This window comes from Callorhinchus milii, unplaced genomic scaffold, assembly GCF_018977255.1.
Source record: "Callorhinchus milii isolate IMCB2004 unplaced genomic scaffold, IMCB_Cmil_1.0 Scaffold16, whole genome shotgun sequence".
NCBI classification, from domain to species: domain Eukaryota; kingdom Metazoa; phylum Chordata; class Chondrichthyes; order Chimaeriformes; family Callorhinchidae; genus Callorhinchus; species Callorhinchus milii.
In genome coordinates, this window is record NW_024704757.1 from 9,368,093 (window position 1) to 9,390,257 (window position 22,165).

A 22,165-nucleotide genomic window follows, 5' to 3' on the forward strand; every position below is an offset into this window, starting at 1 on the left:
TTAGGGTTTAAGAGAGTTAGGCAGCACACAAGTACTGACCCATGACCTTTTTTTAAACAAAACTATAAATGCTGAGGCATTACATATGCTTAATAAAAACCCAAAATGATTTCTAAATGGATTGGTTTCTCTTACACTTTTTTGTTGCCGAAATGAAAAAAAACACTGCGGGTCAATGGATACGGCTTGTGCCGTTACTGTAACATTTTGGACATGTCACTTTGATGCCACAAACTCCATGCCTAGTTACGAGTCGCTCTTCTTTTAGTGAATGTCGACAGCTTATGCAAATGTTTGAACATGGAAGATTTGATGACCTATTAATTTGGGGACTCATTTGCAATAGTCCAACACCATCTTTGAGACATATCCTGGGACAGACCAGGAGCAAAACATTATCAGTCCAGCCCAATCTGGCCCTTTTAAAATAAAAATAACTGGTTGGCACTGGTACCAAAAAGCAATGGGAAAATACAAATAAAATATAGGAGATGGAACCTCTGGGTCAGAGCTTTTGGGATCTTTTAGGAGGATTTGCCGGCTCTATACCAGTGCTCCCCATCTCATTTGCCCTGTTCTCGGACAGGATTTGGTATCCATTAGAGTTCAAACAATTTTCAAACAAGTTGATTGATGGAACCAAGAAGAGAAATATGATTAGAATATTGCAATTCTGCATAGTTTCCTTAAGTGACAGATACACAGAGCTTACAAAATGTCTGTCTGATCAGAGAGCGAGCCCAACCCCCGCAACATGAACATTGAACCTTTTTACAGATGTCCAGCATCACACCAAATAAACCCAAACCGTCTCCTGGACATCAGCATGGGACTAACTAATCTAAACAAGCAGCTTATGTGATTACATCTATCCTGAAGTGTAAAAATGGACTGGTCAGCTTTCACAGTTAGTGGCATCTTTAATATACGTCTGATTGCCCAGAACAGCTAAGCACAAACTAGGCAATTGGAACGATTGCAGATCGTGGATATGGCTAGTTAGGTTTACTTACAAGTCTACACAGATACATATGAGTAGCATTAGTATAACAAGGGGATGACTGAACCGCCATTGCCAGGATAGCAGCCAGGTATGGTAATATAAGCAACTTTAAGCAGTGGAGTGTTTAAAAGATATGTCACAATCCCATTTTGTTTCTTCCTCATATACAAATAATTTAATAATAAAGATAAACTTTTTTTTAGCTCATCTTACTCAACCTTTAAAAAACATTGCACCCAGTATGATACAGACACGGCGGCAGTTTGCTCTGGTATCCTGTAGAGTTGGGGGTTCGGCTGCTACAGAGTGGAAATCAAACACAAAGAATGAGGTAACTGAGGACTTTCCCACTGACCTTTATAGATGGCTATTCTAATGGTTTCTGCCTCACATACTGGTGTTTTCCAGTAAAAGCAAATGAACTTCTCCCTAGCTGCATATACATTATACTGCATCAGCCAAAAAAATAAAATATAGGAAGGGATTTTTCTTCTAAATATTACTTAAAATTAATATATTTGGCTTTAATATCCAGCAGGAATACATTTCCATATTTGCTTTGTACAGAATAGAAAGCAATCTTTGATCTGCAGGCCTCCTAACACATTGACCTTGCCATTGGTAGTACATTCTTATTCCAAGCCTCAGATCAAGTCAGTTTTGGTATCACTTGAGTTTAAGTAGTGTTAAGTTATTCTCAGTTTCAAAAGCTCCACCATTGATTGAGAGGTTGCAGCATGCTTTACTCATAGTGAGGCCAGCCCCACCTGGACTTGCCCTGCTTTACCTCCAGCGCAGCACTGAATCAATAGAGGGGGGGGGAATGGCAAAAATAAGCGCTTGGCTTGTTAAATTTGCTGCTAATATGAAACCATGATAGGTATAGTATTAATAGGGTTACACACTTCTCTTCACCAAAGTGCAGTCTTCCTAGTTCCAGTCACAGGACAGCCTCAAGCGCATTAGAAACAGCAGCAGCGTGCTCATGAAGTTCCGAGTCTGCAGAGGCTGAGGGGACAGAGCCCTCTTCTTTGTCTCCAAAGTGCATAGTGATAAGAGATTTAAACCATCCTCATTAGTGAAAAATTGCATCTGCGATCCCCTTCAGTCTCCCGTTGCAGAATACGTCTCACTCTGATGACGAGCTTTCTTGTAACAGAAGAATCAGTTAGGCCATTTTTTATTTTATTTTTTAAAAAAATCAACCAGGTAAACAAACCTTCCCGGCAAAGAGGAGTCCTACGATTGTGAAGAAGATGGATAAGACGAACAGTACATACGATGACCCAACTTGGGTGTTGTTGGGTAACTTGTAGGGCTGTCCTCCAACTTCATTGATGTAAAATCCAATTGGAAATATGAGTGCTGCCATACAAAATAGGATCACTGTCAGAAAAAGAAAAAAAACATTAGTTACACATTGAAATAATAAAAAAATAGAATTGTTTAGAGTCTCAAACATAAATGCAGCAGGAGCTTTGGTTCAAGCAAAAACGCATCAATGCATTTAAGATGCAACTTGATGCATGCATGAGACAAGTGAAAAGAGGGGTCTCGGAGGAGGCTCATGTGGAGTCTAAATACCAGCACAGACTAGTTGGGATGAATGGTCGGTTTCAGTGCTGTAGATTCTAAGATTTACTTACCTAACAAATTAAATATTGCTCTAATGAAAGTTGTGCATGATTTAATTTTTGTTACAATGTGAGTTTGCACTAGAACAGGTTTCCAAATTGCGAGATATAGCGATTGCTATGGCAAGTGTGACTTGGACACAGGATATCGTGCACGGACAGGATGGCTCAAACCTTAACGGTTTGTGAACAACAATCAACAACAACTTGCAATTACATAGCGGCCTTCATGACGTTAACGCCTCGGAGCGCTTGAAGACAGGATCAGCAATGGCTGTGGTGGCTTCGACAGACAAATAGCCCTCTGACACTCAGTCCAATAGTCACTTGGGTGAGATACTGGGAAGCAACAAAGACCTGTGGAGCTATGCACGAGTTGAAGGAAAAAGAAATCAGACACCTTTAGGTTGAGGGAATAAACTTGGGAGGCGGAAAAACTTGGGAGGTGAAACATTGGTGGAGCTTTGCTTTATATAAAAAGAATGACATTGTTATTAGGAAACATTAAGAGTCATTAAAAATTATCTTTGAAAATTTTGGGTGTAACATACTTTGTTATACAATGATCAAAATAATTAAAAGAGGATTTTCTTTGCTGCCATATCAGTTTATTTCCATGACATTACCACACCAAGACCAAACACCACAACACTGACAAGAGTGGTTCGACACATAGCACCTTAATTGAATTTACACTCGTGACCCAATGCCAGGATGAGAGTACCTGCAGTTACGAATCAATCGTATTGTCCAGGTCACCGGGAAGACAATGAACAATTGATTGGTGCCACAACTGGTTTGCCACACACAAAAAAGGAACTGTAATCATTGAATCAGCCTGGCCCCGGCACTGAGATCAACTCTCCTCCTGCTGTAAACAAATAACAAGCCCCTTCAAACTGATCCAATAACTGTCACGCTCAGATTCATTTTAATGCTGAAGTAAATGACTCATTTTTAATTTTTGCAACTCCCATCGTTTTGTGTTTGGGGAGCAGCTGTATTTAATAGGTGACTGGCACAGCTGACTTCACTGTAAGACTATGTATTTCTTGGTCAGACAGAAAACATTGTTTTATGTCTAGTAGTACTCACACTCCACAGGTTGCTGCAAGCTGTGAAACTGCACTGTGGATTTCCGGGGCACTGGGAACTGGTCTAAGAAAGGCCCTTAACAGCTCGAGCAGCATATCTCAGGACAGTGAGATCTTGTGATTATGGCACAAAGCTCTTTTTCATCTGCAGTGGCTGCCGGCCAGAATCTCAGGCCACACACACACCACCTGTTCTTTTGCAGAACTTCATCTCTACTGTAAATGGTAAAGCGTGAAAGCAAATCCAATTACTAAAAACAAAATTGGTCGTCTCAGATGCCCTGCAGAGTACGTTGCAGAAAAGGAAGTGGAGATAACTGGAAAGATTCTAATGCAGAACATACAAAGTCAGCAATAGAGATGGTTCCTCAAAATGGCAAATAAAATTGTAATTTAAGATTTTTATTGCAGGTTTTTAATGCTGGAACTGAGCTACAGTAGGTGAACAAAGCGAAAGAGAAACATTTAAAAAAATCTATAAGATACGTAATTAAAAGAATTCCAGGCTCATTGACAGCTCAGCAAATTCATCCAGTGAGCAGCTGAACCACTGATACAAGGAAAGGCTCTGGTTGTATTTCCCTTCTGTACTATACTGGATTGTTATCTTAGACTAAGAGCTGAACTTCCAACATGGGACTTGAATCCTGACTTGAATCTATGGAGTCCTGTAGCTCAGTGGTGAGAGCACTCTCCTTGCAATTCCATTCCAGGCAGGGCTAAACCTTGGGCAAGTTTCCTTATTCCACACGCCTAATAATAATCCCTCCAAAACAACATAATAATAAATTGGTCAGTTTCAATCCAGGACTGTTTGTGGGACACAGCTGTGCACAACTGCCTGCCACGTTTTGCCCTCAAATATACGGTCAATTCACTTTACAGTCTATTCTGTGAAGCACTTTGAGATGTTGAGAAGACGTGTAAAGCGCTATATCAAATGTAAGGATTATTATAATATCATTATTATTATTATCCATGACCTTCTGGTCCAATGCTACCAAATAATAATATTTCTTGCATTTGGTATAGCGCCTTTCATGTCAGGAGGATGTCCTAAAGCACTTCATAGGATTTACTGTGAAGCAGAGCGAAGTGAATTCACATTATTAAAGGAAGCGTTTCTGAAAGGAAGAGGCACTAAAGCCCAGGGCACTGGAAAATAATAGTGCGCATGCAGGGTTTCATTTAAAAAAGAGTGAGCTTTGATAGCAATATTCAGTCCTGTGAAGAGGATTTCTAATCTGGTGCCAAATTCTCAGAAGGACAGAGATTCCTCAGAATTACAAGTTTTGATTTCAATAGTTGCAAAAATCCTCAATCAGGAAGCAGTGACAAGCTCACCAGGCTACAGCAGTACAGATTGCTGCTTCAGCTCTCTAGTTTTACGTGCGTTTTTATGGAGCTTTTTACATGCAAGATCTTCTTTCTGAACAATATTACTAGATACCAAGATCTATGTGATCAAAGGGTGGTATGAATAATTGATAAAACTAACCCTAAATAAGCATTTAGAACAACTGCAGAGTTGTGGTAAAGGAAACAAGGCTGCTCAGAGAATAAGAAGCCATTCAAACGTTACTCAATATCTGGACGTGGAGCAAAAAAATGAACAGGCAGTATAGAAATCCCCTAAGAGTGTGGCACTCACAAACCGGTTCTCGGTACTGGATACCGGTGAGGACGCCTCCGGCAAGAAGAGTCGAAAGGTAATAGATGTTCAGGGGAACAAAGGGAAAAATGCCAACGCTGTTTTTATTGGGGATACAACAGTTAAAGGGATAGACAGATGTTTCTGCCATAAAAGACATGAATCACTCATGGTATGCTGCCTCTCTGGGGCCAGGGTGCATGACCTCATGGAATGGGTACAAAATATACTACGGGGGGGGAAGGGGAAAATCCGGAAGTTGTGGTCCATGTCGGGATCCATGATGTCGGTGATAAAAGGACTGAGACCCTACAGAGAGAATATCAGAAGCTTGGGAAGAAGCTAAAGATCAGGACCTCAATGGTGGTGATCTCGGGATTACTCCCAATGCCTTATGCAAGTGAACACCAAACCGGGAGGATCGAACACATGAATTCCTGGCTGGAGAAATGGTGCAGGAAGGAGGGTTTCAGGTTTCTAAACCACTGGGACTACTTCTGGGGCAGATGGACCTGTACACGAGGGATGGGTTACACCTGAGCAGGGTTGGGACCAATGTCATTGCAACAAGGATAACAAATGCTGTGGAGAGTATTTAAACTGATTTCGAAGGGGGATGGGGATCAGAATGAAGCATCAGGGAGGGGAAACGAGTTAAATAGTGGATGAGGAGAGACAAATAGAAATAAAACAAGTAATAGTCTTGGAAAAAACAAAAAAGGGGGAGAAATGTAGAGTAGATTAAGCCTTGGAGTGCACGTGTGTAAATGCATGGAGCGTGACCAATAAGCTTGGTGAGCTGCAGGCTCAAGTTGCCACATGGGGCTATGATGTAGGGCAATTATGGAGACTTGGCTCAAGCAAGGACAGGAATGGAAGCTGAATATTCCTGGCTACAACCTATTCAGGAGGGATTGGGAAGGGAAAAGAGGAGGGGTGACAGAGGAGGGGTGGCAGTACTAATTAGGGACACGGTCATGGTCCTGGAAAGGACGATGTGGTAGAGGGTCCAAAAACTGAATCTATTTGGTTAGAGTTAAGGAGCAAAAAAGGAACTGTTACTCTGTTAGGTATTTACTGTAGACGTCCAAATAGTGGGAAGGAGATAGATGAGCAAATCTGCAAGCAGATTTCGGAGAGATGCAAAACCAATAGTGATAATGGGGGACTTCAATTATCCTAACATAGACTGGGAAACGCACAGTCTGGACGGGATGCATCCTAGGTTACTGAGGGAAGCAAGGGTGGAAATAGCAGAGGCTCTGGCCACAATCTTTCAATCCTCTTTGGACACTGGAGTGGTGCCAGAGGACTGGAAGGTTACAAATGTTACTCCCCTATACAAAAAAGGGCAGAAGGATAAACCTGAGAACTACAGGCCAATTAGCCTAACATCAGTAGTCGGGAAACTTCTGGAGGCTAAGTCATTTAGAAAAAAATATGGTTCAATAAAGGATAGTCAACACTACTGGATTTGTTAAAGGCAGATCGTGTCTGACAAACCTAATAGAATGTTTTGATGAAGTGACTGAGAGGGTGGATGAAGGTAGTGCAGTGGACATAGTTTATCTAGATTTTCAAAAGGCATTTGACAAAGTGCCACATAAAGGGACTGTGGCAACATGGATCCAGAACTGGCTAGGAGACAGAAAGCAGAGAGTGGTAGTAAATCGTTGCTTTTCTGACTGGAGGAAGGTGTATGGTGGTGTCCCTCAGGGATCAGTATTGGGACCACTGCTCTTTCTGATCTGTATTAATGATCTGGACCTGGTTACATGGAGCACAATTTCCAAATTTGCCATTGGTACTAAGCTAGGAAAAGTAGTTAATGGTGAGGAGGATAGCACCAGAAAAAGCATAAAAAAGCATATGGGATACTAGGTTTTATAAACAGGGGCATAAAATTCAAAAGTCAAGAGGTTATGTTGAATATTTATAAAATGGTGGTTAGGCCTCAGTTGGAGTACTGCGTTCAATTCTGGGCACCACACTTTAGGAAAGATGATAGGGCATTGGAGAGGGTGCAAAGGAGGTTTACTAGGATGGTACCAGGAATGAAGGACCTTAGTTATGAGGAGAAGTGAGCAAAACTAGGATTATTCTCCCTAGAGCAGAGAGGATTAAGAGGGGATTTAATAGAGGGTTTCAAGATCATGAGAGGATTTGATAGGTTGAACCGGGAAAAACTGTTTCCACAGGAATGTGGGTCAGTAACCCGAGGACACCGATTTAAGTTAGTTGTTAAAAGAAAAAGAGGGGAGGTTAGGAAATAATTTTCACCCAGCGAGTTGTTCGGATCTGGAATGCACTACCTGAAAGGGTAGTGGAAGCCGATTCAATAACAACTTTTAAGAGGAAAGTAGATGGGTATTTGGGGAGGACAAGATTGCAGGGCTATGGAGAGAAAGAAGGCCAGTGGATTGAGTTGGATTGCTCTTTTCAGAGCCAGCGCAGACATGATGGGCTGAATGGCCTCCTTCTGTGCTGTATGATTCTATCTGTTGAAAAGTATTACAGTACAATGAATTAAAAGCGCAAATTTATGATTGAGAGGGCATTCTGTATAAATCGGCCGCGTTTTTGCCAATTGATTTGATTGATAGAATTTTGCACCCATTTCTTATTTTATTCTCTCTTTAATTAATAGGTTTTCCAAATTACTAACGAAGAGGTTTAGAAGCATGCAATATTGGTGGTTGAATTGGTAAGGCTGGTGCTCAGTGTCTGACCAAACCATGCAGAGCTGAGTAGGCCAGAGGTTCAATCCTTTTATTGAGCTATAACAATGTCAACACCAAACTTGGATTTATATAGCGCCCTCCACGCCGGACGGCGTCTCAGAGCGCTTTGTCAGTTGTAGAGGCACTACAACTGGGTTAGGGAAAGAAAAGTCAAAGGTCCTACTACTTCATGCTGGAAAGTGGACTTTTGCAGCTGTTGAATGAGGACAAAATTGACACGGCTGTGATATGATTATAGTTGAATAGCCTGCCAACATTTATTCGATCATCTCACAAATAGAAGGTTGTTGGGTATGAAATATACTTGTATGAGTCAGCACCTTGGCAGTTGGTGGAGCACTGGTGCAGAGGGTAGCAAAGCAGAAATTCCTGGCATTTCCTTGACCGACGTTCATCTAGTTATCCAGTACAAAATAATGAAACACAATTACAAGGATTCAGAAGTTTAAAATAAAATTTAAACAGATAAGGGTAAGAAGTCAATTAATTTAAATTACTAATAATATACAATAATAACAAAAATGTATAATAAATTATTACTACTGAAATTAGTAACTGTAGAAAAGACAACATGCTTTCGGGATAAAAGCATTGATCAACTATTGGCTTTAGAAGAAATTTCCTTGCAACAAGGAGACAGCTCCAGGTAATAGCTTGTTTTACAAGGGAACAGTGGGGCTCCAAACAGTTGATTTCAAAAGGCAACAGATTGGTTACAAGACAAACCCTATAAAGCTAAGGTAAAGTGAAGTTTAAAAGTAGTGTTGAAGCAGGAATATAGTATTATATGCTCTGTATAAAATTACTGATAGTTGGGAGAACGGAGTAAAGCTGTAACACTGGGGAGGGTGGGGGAGTAAAAGGGTTTTGATACAACATACAAGAGCGAGACTCCAGTGATTTACCAGTCAGGATCTGAGGGGATAGGGTTGAATGGCTGAATAGCCTTTTCTCATTCTATATTTAATGTTCTTTATGAACTTTACCGCAAGCAATATCACACACCACCTCAGTTCTGACCAGCAATCTGACCAAAGTAGCATATCTCTGGAGAAACACCAAAAATGTGTTGTCTCTCTGGCTACATTTTCCAGTAACAGACAGACACCAATCTGTGGAAGCAGCAGGGAAAATAGTGCTTTTGTGGACTGGCTCGTAATCCCCGATGAGCATGTTCCGTGTGTGCCGGAGAATATGTTTGTCAGACAGAGATGCTGTTTGGTATTGGAACACTGTCTACAGTAGTTGTTTTGGTAGGAAATGAGTAGAGTAAAAATTAGGAGATTAAGAATTTTTTAAAAAGTTAAAGAAGAAGAAAACTGCAGGGCACACAACAGAGGCCTGTAATTTAATCTAGTCTTAGCTTGTAAGACCACTTTGTCTTAAAAATTAAGGTGGCACAGAACAGTTACATTCTTAAAAATCAGTCTCGATTTTTAAGGACTGCGGAAATCCAACTACTAAATTAAAACTGAATTTTGCACAATTCCAAGCCACCTGAAATTTCAGAACAGAATGTTCGGGCTGCTCTATGATGGTAGATAATAGTATAACAAATGCCTTAGTTGGTAAAACGGGCTATTCGTTCCCATTAGCTCAGCTGATTTCAGTTTCGGGGTTTACAATGAACTCCCTGTGGGATAAGGAGGGAAAATAAAAGCCCGCCACTGTTCTTGCTCTTGGTCACAGCCCATCGCTCCTGTTATGTGGACCGACTGGATCAGGCTCAGCCTCCCACGGTGGCACAGCCGGCCTACACTCACTACCCAAACCCGGGACTGGAGGTTTGCCAGTTCCTGTGAAAATCTATTCCAGCACGAGTCCGTATTTTCAGAATCAGTGAGAAAATTGGCCAACAACATTGCAAAAATAAATAAACCAGAACTCAAACTTTTATTCCTTTGCTGCACAAGCACATGGATTTATACACATTTACAGTTTGTTTCAGATTCGAGATTCAGATGGAATAGTCTGCCAAAAGCATGGCAGTAAAATTCCTAAAATGCCTGAAAATAGTCGAATGAGATGAGGTCATTCAGCTCATTAAACCCACTGATTCTGGTGGCCAGGTACAATTTGCTCCATTTTGTACTCGACACAACTCACTCAGTTTCCTGAGACATCGTGTTCCAGGTAAAAGCTCTGTGAAATTTCTTTGAGGGTAATTGAGCACAAAGCCATCACATGTTCGTCCAACTTCACAACCCATACTATTCCACTATTCAACTCTAACTAGTTGAATTCCTCAAATGACACGTCAATGCACCCAACAAAGGAATCATTGTTGTGTACAGGATTAGATCTATATCTTCCCTAACTTTCAAAATCTTTTTTAAACAGATATGAACTCGTTTTAAGAAGAGCTAGAACCAGCAAGAACCAATGCTAAATATATAGATGTATACAAGGTCATCCGGTGTGATGCCCCACTCACCCAGCCAAGAAGTCAATGTTTGTTCAGAAAAACTGGATCATGTCCTCTCTCAAATGTTATTTAAAATAAATTGGATTCTCAAGAGTTATCGAATCCCAATCCCAAGAATTATCTTCAAATAGTGAATTCTCTCCCTCTCTAGAGCTAGAATTCAGCTTGAATTAAATCTAATGTGAAGAATTTATTTACTCGATTTGCCATTTCTACATCCTCCAGAATATTACTAATTAAATTATACTTTATATTTTAGCATCCATCACGCTACAACATATATATTGTACATCACTGCACCAGTTTCTTCTCCATTTTATTCTCTGCTCTCTACTAAAAATCCCAGTCCTAGCTACTTTTCTGTTCTTGTTTCTTTACACTCCACCTTAGAAAGCCAGTCCGGAACCTGGCGTCTTGTTTGACACTCAACTATCCTTTCTATCCCACATCCGTGTCATGTCCTGTTCCACCTTCCCCACCTCTGCAACATCGCCTGGCTCCGTCACTCTCTCACTCCACAGGTCGCCGAGACCCTCATACACGCATTCGTAACATCCAGGCTCGACCTCGCAAACTCCCTGCTTGTCGGCCTCCCCAACTCCTCCCTCCGTAGGCTGCATATCATCCAGAACTCTGCAGCCCGTGTCCTCTCCCACACCAGGCTCCGCAACCCCATCACCCCCATCCTAGCCTGACTCCATTGGCTTCCCATCACACAACGATTTCAAGATCCTGGTCCTCACCTTCAAAGCCTTCCATTGCCTTGCTCCCCCTGACCTCTGTGACCTTCTAACCCCCTACCAACCTGCCTGCTCCTCTGCCTCGCCCGCCCCACCATTGGCGGGCGGGCCTTCTGCCACTCACCCTCCTTCGCCCTGCTCTCTAAACTCCGTGATCCCGACCCCAGCTCAGGTCCAAAACACTGATTGTCCAGGAGGACGTCATGGAATGTCCTTCTGACTTGAAAGGTGCTATACAAATGTAATTTTTTTTTGTTGTTGTTAAAATTCTGCATTTTGGGGTCTTTATTCAGTCATTGTGCATTTTGGTCTCATTATTTCCCCCTTTTCTAGCAGGGAGTTATTTCCTTTCGACTTGTATTCAAATGCACTTTTTAAAATTCCATTCGACTTCCTTAGTTTCTACGGAAATTTTGCTTCCCTTTGAATTTAAATCAGAATCATTTCTGATGCCACAATATTTGTTTTTCTGAAATGCTTGTTTATCAGTATTGTTATTTCTGACCTCAACTAAAATTCAAAACATACAAGTCATATTTCAAAGAAAGCACTTGAACACTAAAAATGAGTGTGCCCAGATGGCTTGCTGGTCTGTCTGAAGTACACAGGACAAAAGCAAGAAACATTCACATTGTTAGAATCGGGGCAAATTTCCGACTGCGCAAGTAGAGTTACACTTGGATTCCATCTTGCAATGCAAACCAGTTGAAATCCACAGGATCACTAGCCTAAGAGCACTGCTTCTGTATGAACTCACAATTGTAAACTCAGCTTTAAACTCACCCTCAAGTTAAATGGTTATTGATGTGCAGGTTACATGAGATGCAAGAGTTTAAGATTTTAATATTAATGCACGTCCAAAACTAACTTACTTCCAGCGAAGGCTATCCAGCGGGCATATTTGGTGGCTTCTCTTCGCCAGTGTGATGCCACCAGCAGGCCACACGTTACAGTCAATGAAATAATCCCCATGATAATGAAAAACAGTGTTGTAACCCATTCGGGTGGAAGCTGTGGAGGAACACACGTCCGTTCACGCCCATGAATTGTTTGGCATCGGCGGACGAGACCAACTGTCAGTGCACCTGTGGAAGGAACAAATAGAAATTAATGTTCTGTTACCAAAATCTTAAGACATTGTGTGGTACTGTTGTATTGCACTGTAGTCAAACACAGCTGAAACATACTGTTGATTAAAGTAAGGGTTCTGTAGTGATATGTACAGATGACATAAATTGCACTTATACAGAGTCTGTTGAATGGCTGAACGTCTAGAATCACTTCGAAGAGATAATGGGGGGAAATCAACAAGAAAGAATGAAAAATGGTGGGATTTGAAGTCGTTGACCAATGACAAGGCCACAGCCTGAAATGGGTATTGTCCTAACAGATGGGTCACAAGAGAAAACCTAGGCAACAGGAACTATAGTGATAATTTATAAGACGTAGGAGCAGGAGTAGGCCATTCGGCCCTCGAGCCTACCCCGCCATTTAATAAGATCATGGCTGATCTTCTAACCTAATTCCATTTACCCACCCTATCCCCATATTCCTAAATCCCTCTATCCTTTATCCTATCCCTCTATCCAGTGCTTTGGGACGTCCTCCCGACGTGAAAGGCGCTCTATAAATGTAATTTTGTTGTTGTTGCTGTATCCTTTAGAAATCTATCAAACTCAGTCTTGAATATGTTCAAGGATTGAGCATCCACAGCCTTCTGGGGTAGAGAATTCCACAAATTCACTACCCTCTAAGTGAAGAAATGTTTCCTCAAATCAGTTCGAAAAGGCTGACCCTTAATCTTAAGACTATGACCCCTAGTTTTAGATTCTCCAAGCAGGGGAAACAGTCTCATGGCATTTACCATGTCAAGACCCTTAATTAGATCACCTCTAATTCTTCTATATTCTAGAGAATATAGACCTAGTTTACTCAACCTATTCTCATTAGTCCAACCCCTCATCCCAGAAACCAACCTAGTGAATCTACGCTGCACCCCCTCTAAGGCGAGTATGTCCTTTCTTAAATAAGGAGACCAAAACTGCACACAATATTCTAGGTGCGGTTTCACTAAGGCCTTATACAACTGCAGCAAGACTTTCCTACACTTGTACTCTAACCCTTTTGCAACGGATGCCAAATTGGCATTAGCCTTCCCAGTTGCTTGCTGTACCTGCATACTAACTTTTTGTGATTGGTGTACAAGGACACCTAAATCCCTCTGAATACTAACACTACCTAGTCTCTCCCCCTCTAGAAAATAATCCACTTTTCTATTTTTACTACCTCGGTGAATAACTTCACACTTCCCCACGTTATACTCCATCTGCCACCTTCTTGCGCGCTCACCTAGCCTGTCTATTTCCCTTTGCATTCTTCGTGTGTCATCTTCACAGCTTGTTGCAAGTGCATGATACTTCTAAAACTTTCCCTTCTATATCTAGGAGAAGAATTTGAACAGCATGTACTTCCTCCAGACTTCATTATGTGGTGTATGCTCCTGCATATCCCCACTGCTGGTTCGACATACCTTGATGGACATGGTTATAGTCCATCATGCCCACCTTGTCAGGCAGTATGTAACAAGGATATAACAAGGATCAAAAGAAAAAAGGTACAAAATGCAGAACTGCAAACGGAGGAAATTGTTCTGCTAGTGATTCAGGTCCTATAGTGACCAGAATTACCTATTTGTTTTACAACAACAACATAATTACATTTATATAGCGCCTTTCACGTCGGGAGGACGTCCCAAGACACTGGAGAGATAGAATTACGGACCCGAGTTGAGGGTCGGGGTGGGGGGGTGCAGAGGCCGGGGGGGGGGGAGAAGCAGGGAGATCAAAAGCACGGTCGAAGAGGAGGGTCTTGAGGTGGGTCTTGAAGGTGGCAAGGAAGGGGGCGAGATGGAGGGACTGCAGGATGGAGTTCCAGAGGGTGGGTGCAGAGTGGCTGAAGGCCCACCCGCCAATAGTGGGGGGAGCAAGGTGCGGGACGTGAAGTGGAGGGAGCGTACAGGATGGTAGGGGGTTAGGAGGTCGGAGAGGTAGGTGGGAGCAAGACCATGGAGGGCTTTGAAGGTAAGGACCAGGATCTTAAACTATATCATCTCTGTGATGGGAAGCCAGTGGAGTTGGGCGAGGATGGGGGTGATAGGGTCACGGAGCCTAGTGCGGGAGAGGACATGGGCTGCAATGTTCTGGATGATCTGTAGCCTGTGGAGGAAGGAATTGGGGGAGGCCGACAAGCAGTGAGTTTGCATAGTCGAGCCTCGATGTAATGTGTATGAGGGTTTCGACGGCCTGCAGTGTGGGTCAGCGTTGGAGCCGGGCGATGTTGCGGAGGTGGGGGAAGACAGAGTGGGTCATGGTGTGAATGTGGGGTAGAAAGGATTGTTGAGGGTCGAACAAGACCCCAAGGTTCCGGAATGGCTTAGCAAGGTGGAGTGTGCAACCATGGATGGTGATACTATCTGTCAGCGCCTGAGGTAAGGAGGCGCTGACGGGAGCCAATCAGGAGAGCATCGATCTTGTTGACGTTCAACTGAAGAAAGTTAGCTCCCCTCCAGGACTTGATATCTGACGGACATTCTGTCAGCACAGTGGCCCTAGAGTCAAGGGTGGAGGCAGAGAGATAGAATCGGGCGTCATCTTAATGATTTAATGGTCATTCCTGAGTTACCTGATGTTACCAGAGTTAGTGGACCGGTAGTGAGGCACTACCTTTAAGAACTATTCCCTGGGCTAGGGAGAGAAATACATTTGTTCTCACACCACAACTCTATCCAAGGCCATCTGCTGGAAAGGGAGTGTGGGCCTGACTGTCATATACCCTTATCTTCCCCTTCCCCCCAACTGAATGCTTAGTCCACGTGTCCATGCTGTCACATCAAGAGTAGTCCCTCGAGGAAAACACCCAGTATGAATCACTACCTTCTGGAGAGGAGAAATGAAGGGGAAATACGTCCAGGGAAAAAAGCAGCATAAATCTACCTTTATTTACAAGACATTAAACCATGTAATTCACAAAAAACACTCAACCGAACTACAGTAAAAATACTATAATCCATCACAGTATCACAGTTGTTGAAAGCAAAGCCTAAATTGATTTGTTACTGAATTTGTTCTCTGGCAAACAATTTCCTTCCGCACGGACCACGCAACTGGACTAATGGTCTGTAGTTAAAAGAAAAAAAACCACAGAGATCTCCATTGTACATAAAATTAATGGGTTGTTCTTGTGCAATAAACTTAGGCTTTTAAAAATAGTTAGGTGATTTTTTAAATTATAGTTACAAACATTGTTTTTAATGGTTGAATCCAGAACAAAGTAAATACAGAAAAAAATGATTAGTGGAACTTTATGTAGTGCCTCCAGTTATTTTTTAAAAAAATGTTACCTAATAATTCCTTCCAAAAATAACCAGCCTGCACTGGATCATGCTGTATTTGCTGGCACAGCTTGAACATGTGTATCCAGAGTAACACTTGGCTTCCTGTACACTATTTTCTGCATTTTTGAGGATACCATATAGGAACATTCAGTAAAATAAGCTGTTTGCTTTGGTCATTATCAGTAATCATTTGAATAAATAAATGGAGCATCCCCAGCCACAGAAAAACAAAAAAAGGATTCTTTGCTCGATATAAAGACGCAAATATTACTCAAATTTGTCAACATATACAATCTTCCTTACCTCCCCCACCCCGATCCTCAGCTCGAGTCTGTAACTCTGTCCGTCCAGCGCCATGGGACGTCCTCCCGACGTGAAAGGCGCTATACAAATGTAATTTTGTTGTTGTTACTTAACACCAACTTTTGCAGAATATTTCACTGAAAATTGACAGATTTGGCAAGCTGTATTTCCTGCAATGTTTTCACTTGCTACAAATCCTTAACTCCACTGTTCAGTAAGTCAGGGCACACATTTGAAGACGATTACAAAAGAATTAGGAAGCAAAAGATAGGGAATAAAATACGTCAAACAGGTTGGATGCTCTGCCGCAAACCATTGCAGAGGCAGAGTCCATAAATTCTTCCAAAAAAAGTAATGTGAAAAATGCTCAAAAAAGGAATATAAAAAAATGGTTAGTGGAGCAGGAGAGTCAATTAGATTAGGTGGCTTGAGTGGAGAAAAACACCAGCCCAGACATAAGTAAAATTTTCATTTGTGTTGTAACAGTCTAAAATGCTACAGGTGCCTCAATTCCACATTTCACAACAGGAGATACCCATGGCAGGCAAGTAATATCTCAAAAGACCTTCCTTAGCACTTACGGCAATTTGCAGGTACATTGCATTCTGCGTGCATTAGTAATTGATGTTGAAGACACGTGAGCCGCGTTCACGCTTTGATCCCTGTGAACCCTAGCTGTTAGATTTTAAGTAACACTTCAATTTCTGCACCACTGATGAAGGCTAAATACGTTTCACAGCAGAATCCTTCACTAGCAGACAGCTCAAATATCTATTTTTCTAAAAGGATCACCTTCTTGGAGACGGAACAGGCAGTCACCTGAAACTAATTGAATCTCTTTGGTATCCATTAAGGACTTTCAATCTGCGATCAATTAGTTTTAAAGCAGCTTAGTAAACTGAATTTTTAAATAGATTTGCTTGCGTAGCAGCATCTGTTCCTTAACAGAGGCTAATAGGATTCTATCAGATTAACATGATACTTCATTGTTGCCGTGCTGAAACACAATCATTTGCAGTTACACAAAGCAGGCAGGGAACAATTTATTACACAGTGCATGTACATACAGCAGAGAGGAAAAAAATGATAATCTTTATCTCATAAACACGGAATTTAGTCCATCATTGGAAGATACAACAGGCAGAAAAAAAACTGCTTTCCCACCAGCTGTTGCCATACTAGTTGTTGTAGAGCACTCACTGCAGTAGAACTCAGTTGCGAGTAGTTAGTTTAGGATCTATAAAATACCAACGATTGGTAGAATAGGACGCAATCAGTGGCTAACACGTATGCATCCTGTCATCACTGGTCATTATGCTGTGCTCAAAATGCCAGTCAGCACAATGACGGGTTTTGAAGCACGACATCATATCACGATCAGCTTTCTGTCACATTACGGATTTCTTTTGGTAAATAATGTAAAGATATCACATCCCAATTGTGCTATAACCAAACCCGCTTTACACAAAGGGCTATAATTGGGTTCTACTGTACCTGCCATCAGTGACTGCCAGTTGTAGATAGATATTTCAGAGAAGCAAGGTTAAAAATAATCCTTGCATTTGATATAATGCCCATAATAATAATCCTTGCATTTGATATAGCGCCTTATCACGTCTTCGAGATGTCGCAAAGGACTTCACAGAATATACCTTAAAGTGAATTGACTATATATTTTGTGGGCGAAACACGGCAGTCAATTGCGCACAGCAGTGTCCCACAAACAATCGTGGATTGAGTGACCAAATTATTACTATTTTTCACATTTATTTTGGTTTTGAAGGGAGTATTACTCTGGGAAAAGCGATCCACCAATCACTAACAACGGGGTTCCTATTTACTTCTAGGTAAACAGAGGAAACTTGCCCAACGTTTCGCCCTGCTTGGGAATCAAACCCAAGCCTCTCCTCTTTTAGAATAGTGTCATGAGATCATGAACTTTACCCAAGCAGGCCAACAGAACCTTGGTGCAATGCTTCATCTAAAAGACGACACATTTGACAATATAGCATTCATCCAGCATTGCACCGCAGTATCAGGCTACAGCAGGAGCTCACAGTCCCAATGTGGAAAGAGATGTGATGCCCCAACTGAATTGACCGCTATGCTGAGACTAACCACCTAGGTCTACTGAGATTTCGAGATCAGATTAGGTCATTTATGAATACCCAGTTCTGTTCAAAAGGAAACCATTTGAAACTGACAGTACTATAAGAGCTTTGCTAGCTACAGACCAACTCTAGAAAGTGAAGGGTACACACATTAGGATCCCAGGGAAACTGGATGAGAAACTGAGCAGTAAAAATATTGAGAAAGTACAATTAATAATAAAGGGCAACAATACAATAACAGTAATTCAGAAACAATGAACTGAATTGCCCTCTTCTATGCTGAAAATATCTTCAATGCATTCATTTGCATGTCACAAGATTGGTTTGGATGTAGAGGTCCTTTGGCCCACCCAATCTCATCCCTTGAGGACACTCACCCTACCATCTCCCCACCAAAGTCTCAAGTTGCTTTTTAAACAAGTCCATGCCTCTACCACCTTTCCTGGCAACCTGCTCCAGTCATTGATTACCCTTGGGAGTAAAAAAAAACCTTCCTGGCATCTGTCCTGAAATGACCCTTTGCAACTCTAAACTTATGTCCTCTTGTTCTACTGTCTTGTTCCATCCTAAAATATTTAATTAGGTTTACTTTTTCAATCCCATTTAAAATGTAATACATCTCTATGAGGTCCCTTCTAAGTCGCCTTCTCTTAAAACTGAAGAACCTTAGCTTGTTTGGTCGTTGTTCTTAGCTCCTTCTTCTGACACTGGGGATCACCCTCCCTCATTGCTCTCCTCTGGAGCCCCTTATGTAATGGTGACCAGAATATTATGCAATATTCAAGGTGCGGTCTGACCATTGCACTGTACAGCCCAACTATATCACCTGGAAATCTAAACTCAACTGACTTAGCAATATAGCCCAGCAACCTGATTTTTTTGGATTGCTTTTCTATTTTGGAGATATGTTACAATAGTGACTTATTGCTATTAAAACTCTGATTCCACCAATGTGTACTTATTGTGGTAACCTCTGTACAGGCATACTGGTCCCAAAATAAATCCCAAACAAACAGATCACTCTGAACTAGGGACCAGTTTAAAAGCAGTACACTATATATCTAACCATATCCAATTTCATTTTTAGTACATGAAAATTAACCCGTTGAATAGATGGTTCCTCACTATATCACATCAAATGTTACTGTGCTGCTCTGTATGAAAAACATTCTTCAAAATCATGGTCAGAAACACTAACCAGTCAACAACAGCCTGCATTTATACATTGCCCTTCATATGGGATTACATCTCTGGGCACTTAAGTCAGTGAGTGTTGGCAGAATATTCAACCTCAGTGCATCACAACTGAGTCTCGACACTGATCCAGTTCTCACTAGTCGTCCACAAACATACTCCGAACTGTGATTGGGAGCAAGAAATCCAGTCTGATTTCTCTCCCAACCCCTCCCTAGCCCAGGGACAAAGAGGCAAAACATTCCTTTGCTCATTTAACTGACAAGAACTCAATCTGCAATCATTCTATCTGTATTGACTAGTGCCTTTAATAGATTTCTAAATGTTCAACCTTTAAATAAAAAAAGTGAATGAAAACTTTTGCAGTCCCTAAAAGATAAATTCACTGTCATTGCATGGTTCAAACTGGCAGAGTTGCAGAACAAACATTCAGCTCACACTAACCTCTTGCATAACCCTTCTAATTTTCAATATCCACAATAAGGAGTCTTGTAGAAAACACAAATTATCACCAGACTTTATTACTAAAGTACTAACTTGTATTTGATATAAGGCATTACTAATCACGTCGTCAAGATAACTCAAATCTCGTCACAGGATATACTGTAAGCTGGTGTGCCTGTACGTTTTGTAGGTGTAAAGATATGGTCTTTAAAGAATTTCAGGATTCTGAATTTGCAGTATTAAACATATCACAATCCCCTCAGTTAACGCCTCAATCAATGCATGAAACAGGACTGTAAAAAAAATCAATTTTAAGTATATTTTATTTTGTAAGTGAAATTTGAACAATATGTCAGTAGAAGTTTAAACCTGAGCATCCAAGGAATGTTTGAATCCAGGAACAAGCCTGTAGCTCAGTGGTTAGATCCCTCGCCTCGCAAGAGAGAGACCTGGGTTCGATTCATGGCAGGCGAAACCTTGGGCAAGTTTCCTTACTCCACATGCCTGATAATAATCCCTCAAGAAAAATAAATAAATAAAATAATTTGATCGCGAAATCCATGACTGTTTTGTGGGACACTGCTGTGCGCAAATGGCTGCCGCGTTTCACTGGCAAACAAACAGTATATTCTGTGAAGCGCTTTGAGAAATCTAGGAGACATGAAAAGCGCTATATCAAATGCAAGGATTATTATTCCAAAGTGCATATTTGAGCACGTATTCGCTGAGCTCGCTGATCCAAATAATATTAATATAAATTCTATTTGGCAGCTGCTAACTTCAATCTCATTTTACTCTGAAGCTGCAAAATAAACACTAGATTGTGACAGCTGAACGTAATCTTTAACTTCCACAAATATTTGCGACAGCTATCTTTAGTAATTTTCCTGTGCATACTCAAATATACCACCACATTGTACTTACTGTATGGCTCTGCAAATTTGAACAGCAGGTTTCTGATTTCTAGCAGGTTATCTTACATTTCCCTTGATCCCAGTGAAAGCTCGAATTGTAGCCACAGAGGCACAAGAGCTTTACAAGAGCCTTATCAGATGACCCTGATAAGGCTCTTGTAAAGTTTTATACCTCTGTTAGCTGGAGTTCCTATGAAATTCTGTGCTTCATATAGAAAAGCTGCTCCTTGGGAGCTCACATACCGATTTATAAGATCAAACTATTTCTTCAAATTAATTTGGAAGATTAAAATTCACATTTCTATTAAAGGTTCCAATTACTGTTGAACAGGTTAAAGAGAATCAAAATAAGATGACCCCAATATACTGCATACTATATAAACCTTTACTTCAATATTTTTTCTAAAATATAGTATAAAATTAATCCCCTTCCAAGACAAAAAAAATAATAATTAGCAGGAACCCTATCTGATTTCCTCCTCCCTAAGGCACTGGCCCTACTGCTGGCTGGCTAACATTAGTTAGCTAACTCAATACAGATCTGAGATGGATCCAAGATGGTATCTTCCTTGTCAGTTTGGATCAGAATTACACTGAAGAATGATTGTCAACTGAGACATGAGGAGCCAATATTTGGGCATTTGATGCAAATTTCCACAATTTTAATTGAGTTGTTATATTAGTCTCAAAGCAATACAACAACTTGTATTTATACAGCGCCCTTCACGTGGATAGTGTTTCGGAGTGCTGGTTGGTACTTAAAAAGCTTTAGACATCGTTAATGTAATGTGCTTGAATCACTTATACTGCAGACCCACTTCCTGAAGTGATTCTGCAAAGCTAGCTTCTGGTCTTAATGCTGCGGAAGCCACCTGGTTATACTGCAATATGCTTTCTACAGCAGTCTTAAATTACACAGGCAAGCTGTCTGCAACATACAGGTCAGCAATTGTTTTGCTGGGCTTCACGGACAGGCATAAGTGGTTGAATTAGTCAATCTGCCAGCAACCTAACCAAATATATGGCAATTTCTGCCAACATATCCAATTTGTGTTTTTGTGTCTCCAGAGACAACGCTGCTTTCAAGCAGGCAGTTAAGACCACTTCTTGTTGCTCACTGATCCAGTGGCAATCAGACCACCTTATTTACAGCGGCACGGTTATTGGCTGTAAGCTAACAATCTGGATATAGCACAAAAGGAGACGCAACTTGGGAATTGGGCTGAGCAAACACAAGGGCGAGAGGAAACAGGAATAAAAGGAGGCAACAACTCTTTGAACTCAACATAAGAGCACTGCAGCACAAAGAACAATAGCTATAATCCCAACCTAATAAATAGTTTCTGCCCACAATTTCCTGATAGTTGTTCTCAGTGGCCAGAAAACTCAAGACAGTTGTGGAACGGTTTAATTGCTATTAACACACAAAGTGCAACTTCATTTAATTAAAGTTAAATTATTAGCTCAATTAAAAAAAACACTTCTCAATCCTTCAACATGCCCATCTCTATCTCAGCA

General features: G+C 41.2%; 1 protein-coding gene across 1 annotated transcript in view; it reads right to left on the minus strand.

The window, feature by feature from the left end:
• Window positions 1-674: 674 nt before the first annotated feature.
• The window catches only part of LOC121850266 (uncharacterized protein C16orf52 homolog B), a 48,355-nt gene continuing 26,864 nt past the window's right edge, over window positions 675-22,165 (minus strand). The window contains exons 2-3 of the mRNA XM_042341077.1: window positions 12,161-12,373; window positions 675-2,389 (exon numbers count right to left, since the gene is read on the minus strand). Coding sequence (XP_042197011.1) covers window positions 2,205-2,389; window positions 12,161-12,373 — 398 coding nt within the window. The 3' untranslated portion in view covers window positions 675-2,204. The remainder of the gene's footprint in view (window positions 2,390-12,160; window positions 12,374-22,165) is intronic.